This window comes from Penaeus chinensis, chromosome 11, assembly GCF_019202785.1.
Source record: "Penaeus chinensis breed Huanghai No. 1 chromosome 11, ASM1920278v2, whole genome shotgun sequence".
Lineage (NCBI taxonomy): Eukaryota > Metazoa > Arthropoda > Malacostraca > Decapoda > Penaeidae > Penaeus > Penaeus chinensis.
Window position 1 is genome coordinate 40,838,264 of NC_061829.1, and position 5,000 is coordinate 40,843,263.

General features: G+C 52.6%; 1 protein-coding gene across 1 annotated transcript in view; it reads left to right on the plus strand.

The window, feature by feature from the left end:
- Positions 1-5,000, plus strand: part of LOC125030345 (unconventional myosin-XV-like) — a 59,939-nt gene that overhangs the window by 451 nt on the left and 54,488 nt on the right. Inside the window, 8 exon segments of the mRNA XM_047620335.1 lie at positions 139-407; positions 702-904; positions 1,181-1,675; positions 2,278-2,526; positions 2,969-3,109; positions 3,462-3,626; positions 3,993-4,390; positions 4,760-5,000. The exon segment at positions 4,760-5,000 is cut by the window's right edge and continues 172 nt beyond it. Coding sequence (XP_047476291.1) covers positions 139-407; positions 702-904; positions 1,181-1,675; positions 2,278-2,526; positions 2,969-3,109; positions 3,462-3,626; positions 3,993-4,390; positions 4,760-5,000 — 2,161 coding nt within the window.

A 5,000-nucleotide genomic window follows, 5' to 3' on the forward strand; every position in this document is an offset into this window, starting at 1 on the left:
TATCTAGCGAGAGGAATGTATCCCACTCACGACGCCTCTCCTTTATTAGCATTACATTCCGTCGATGTGAAAAAATAGAAGTATTCATCATATACCTTAATGTTTTGTCTGGCGCATCACTTCGGTCCTTCCTTCCAGAACGCGCCAAGGCTCCTTCAGAAGGCAGAGTCTCCTCCAGACGCTGCAGGACGTTGACCTGAACGAGTCCCTGACGGCCCTGACCACGGCGCCCCTGCTGGAGGAGGCGCTCAAGGGCGGAGGCCAGGGCGCCGCGGAAGTCGAGACCGGGGCGCCGCCGCAGCCGGGGGCGGGCGGCGGCTTCTTCCCCAACGTGTCCCTGTCGGGGGCGCCGGGCTCGCCTCCGCCCTTCGCCATGCCCAACACCATGCCCCTCTACACGCCCGGAGGTGAGGGTCGCCCTGCCCTTTGGCGCCGAGAGGGGAGCGGTCACACAAGCGGCGTGATTGTAGAAATGGTCGTGTCTATTGTATTATAATACTGGAAGAATCTAGAATAACGAATAATTCAAGTAATATTAGGAGCATTGGTAGGAATAGAACATTTATCTAGTACAGTACTATAAGAATCAACAATCAATGAATAACAAGGGCAGCGTAGTACCAGAACCTCGATCCAACGCCAAAAAATCCCAAACTCCCCCAAAGGACATCCCAACCAGCGCCCTCCGCTTCCCTTCGCAGGCGTGAACGTCCCGGGCCTCCAGCAGCAGCAGCAGCAGCAGACGCCACAGGCCACGAACATGACGCCCAACCAGATCCTCGTGTACCAGCAGAATGTACAGCGCGCCTTCCTGCAGTCCGCTGTGGCCCAGAACATCCAGATCCAGCAACACCTGATGGCACAGAACCAGGCGCTGCAGCAGCTCCTGTCGCAGTCAGTGCCGGTGAGTGGAAGATGGGGTCTCTCAGTCTCTCTCTGCTGCGCGTGTGAAATGCATTGTTTTTTTTTTTTCTTATCTAATCATTATTTTTTTCATTTATCTTATGTGTGTGTTGCTATTGTGTGAGGAGTCGTGATAAAGAGTTAAGTATGCATGCGTTATTGTTTTTTTTCTCTCTTATTTTTTATGATCATAGAAAAAGCAAAATAAAAAACTTTTTTAGATGACTTTTAGGAATGATTCCTTTCCTTCGACTCCTGAGCGTGATATTCCCTGCAGCACATGGGCATGGCATCCCGGGACTTTAACCCTCAGAGTGCCCTCGGCCTAAATATACTTGGCATGATGTCCATGTCTGGCTTGCCCATGGCGACTGGCATGCCCTTGTCGGGGATGCCGGGCTTGTCAGGGATGCCGGGCTTGTCAGGGATGCCCGGCTTGTCAGGGATGCCCATGGCTTCTGGAATCCCCATGACGCCGGCAATGCCCATGACAGCGGGTATGGCCATGTCACCAGGCATGCCGATGGCCTCTGGTATGCCCGCGGGCTTATCGGTGTCATCGGGCATGCCCATGACGACTGGCGTACCCATGTCCCCTGGGCTTCCCACGACGCCAGTGCCCCCTGCGGGCATGAATGGCATCGCAGGCTTGACAAGCGTCCCGGGCATGACAGGGACCCCAGATGAATCCCAGGTTGGCAGGGCTCACTACCGGGTGGGCGGGGACACGTACTCGCTCCCCCAGAGGCGCGGCGTCGGCAGCAGCAACAAGGTACTTTGTTGGGGCCGGGAGGACACCGCCACGACGGGGTCTCGCTTGTAGATCCGTTGACTCCCTTCCAGCGAGCGCTTCTAGTCACCCTTAATTCCTAGTCTCGCCTCTTTACTCACCGTAGTCGCCGGAGCAAAGGGGCCACTAGCAGGTCACTTTTCTTTAGGGGAAAAAAACACATAACTAACCCGCGGGATCCACTTAGACTCCATGTACAGCAAAAGGGTCGGGTGTGCTTCGGACTCTGTGCAGGTGCTGCCCTTCTTAACCCGGACGGTGGCAGAAACTCGCCTTCCAGGGCTTTTGTCAAGGATAATGGATCACTTCTGCTTTTCATGATGTTTATTCATATTTTCCCTCCTTCTGCTTCTGAGGACAACAGGACGTATCGTACTTCTTTGTGGTCTTTCATATATATATATATATTTGTTTTCTCTCACTCTGAATACCTTCTGAACAGATATATGCATAAATGTGATTATCATTTCACTGTGAGACATCCGTTTCCACTTTTTTCTCGTTCTTTCCGACCTTTTATCGCGCATACAAAATAGAAAACGATAACGAGGGATAGATAGATAACAAGGCTTCTGCGCTCACAGGTGTCGTTCCAAGAGCCCGAGCAGAGCGAGCTGTGGAGCACCGAGAAGGCCGGGAGCGCCGAAGGAGGCAAGGAAGGGGCGCAGGGAGGCAGCCAGAGACCCGCCGTCCCCTCGATGTCCCCGCCTCCGCCCTTGGTGATGCTGAGTCCGGGCAGCTCGGCGCCGATGTTCTCGCAGGCGGCGGCCCTGTCCTCGCCCGTGCAGGACCAGTCGTCCAAGAAGACCTCGAACGCCTCCGATGACGCCAAGGTAGGTCGTGGACGCCGGTGCTGTCCCTCCACGTTAGTTGTAATGCCCAGTTAGGCTCTTATTGTGCTTGTGCTAAAGTCCTATACAGTTACACTCATGTGTCTTGTGACGGGTCAAGTGCGTCCCGCATACCACAGGGACGTCCCACTGCCCTTGTATGCATATAAACTTCAAGGTCTAGGACATCGGTGTAACGCGTAGACCTCGGGGATTAGTGATGGATCTGTGGTTTTCAGTTCTAGAGGTCTCTTTGACATCACTTCAAAGGCTCAGGATAGAGGGTATTAGTGACTATTCGTGGGTTGTTCGTTTTGCTTTTTTCGAGTCGATAGTAGACCCTAGGCTTCTCGTGTGCACCTCACCTGTTCAGTGGGATCGACCAAGCACCTCAGTCTCTTCTAATGCACCTGCATGCCTCTGGCTCCCCTTCTCCAACCTTCAGATGTTCCACGACTTTAGCATAGGACCTGGGTCTCCGGGCTCGCTTGGCTCGCCTCCAGGAAACGCCTTCGGAGCCACCGAGTCTCCGTGGGGGGGCGTGGTGCCGCCTCCCCCGCCCATGCCGACGCACCTGCAAGGGGAGGTATGTACGCGAGCCGAGAGCAAAAGCCGTCGAAACCGTTGTCTGTCAGAGAAAAGCCTCGAAAAAGCCTGTAGTTTGCTTCTAGAGTTCAGACTTTCGTCAAAGCTTTCCATGAAAGAGTTATACGTAGCGGGATAAAGTACAGAATTAATTTGCTTCCTTCCTCAAGAAAAAAAAAATATATATATATATATTTATATATTTATTTTTATATATACATATACAGTACGATCGATTCCAGATTGTTTATTCCTTTCCTCTACGTAATTTCTAAACACCACAATATTGTTAACTAATTCATTCCAAATCCGGATAATGTGTTCGTTCGACTGACTATTCCCTCCGCCCCAAGGATGGCCAGGGTGGCTTCATGGACCCTTACCAGCGAGCCAAGACCGTCAGGATAGGCAAGTGGCGCTGGCCTCCTCCCAAGGGCGAGGAGGACCCCAACGACTCCTTCCTGCAGTTCAAGATCAGGCAGCAGAGCAGGAAGACCTCCAAGCAGAGCGACGGAAGGGTAGGTGACGCCTCCTGGCGCTTCCTGCTTTTATTGAGGGATAATTATTTGCAAAAAATATATTTATCTATCTATCTGTAAAGCACACACACGTGTGTGCGTGTGTGTGTGCGTATGTAGACAGATAGATAGATGAATATATGTACAGATTATTTCCCAAAATCCCAGTATTACAGATTAATACGGAACGTTGCTTACTATCATCCCAAGACAGTTTTAATTTGCAAGGACTGTAAAATAGCTAAATATACTACTAAATAACCATCAGCAATGAAAGCAAAGGAATATTGCGCACGAGATCCAGCCGGAGCATCCCTAACGAGCATCTTTCCCCTTCCTTCCCCCTCCTTCCCCTTCCGTCCCCAGGACTCGCAACGCCCAAGCCGCGACGAGAGCTTCGGCGTGGAGTGGGAGGAGTTCGAGATGGGCGGCATCCCGAGCAGCGCCGAGCAGAGCCCCCGCAAGGACAGCCAGGAGAAGATCCAGATGCACATGCAGCAGATGCACATGCAGCAGATGCACATGCAGATGCAGATGGAGCTACAGGCGCAGCAGCAGACCAACGGCTTCGGCCCTATATCCCCGAGGGACGCGACGGACGGCAAGGAGGAGAAGAAGGAGAAGGAGAAGAGTGCCCCACGCAGGCGGAGGGACTCGTGGGACAACCCCATGGACGAGGGGAAGTCGCCGGGCATCGGGAAGCTCAAGATTTCGCGCGAGATGAGGGAGAAGCTGGAGGCGCTCACGTCGTCGCATCCGTCCAGGTGAGGCGGAGGCAGCGACGGAGGGGGGCGTGGTACTTCGGGGTCTTGCTGTTATTTGTGTTATTTGTTATTGTTTTTTGTTAATTGTTGACTTGTATGTTATTTCACTTGGCTTTGTTAACGTAGCTTGACATTATTATTGTTATTATCAACACCTTTTTTGATACCACTACTATTAGTATTACTATTTTATCATCACAACCATGATCGTGTTATGTTATTTATGTAGTAATCACTGAACATATTATACTGTTGTCATCACATTATAATTAGCAATATTTATTACCATAGTCCTATAATAGCGGTTATCATCACTGTTGTTCTGAGAGGTTCCAGTAATGCATTTATCGACCCCCCCCCCCCCACCAGATCCAAGAAGAGCCCGACCCAGAAGCAGACGCGCGGCGTCCCCAAGAAGCTGGAGGCGCACCGCCAGTACCTCCTTCAGCACCAGCTGGAGGGCGACAAATGGGACACCGTGGACTCGTCGAAGGGCGTGTCGTCCAAGGGCGAGAAGGGCGCCGTGCCCCCGCCGCCGCCCATCGCCCCGCCCAACGCCTTCTCGGGCAGCTCGCGGGCGGACGTCAGGTACCACCGCTCCAAGTCCCCG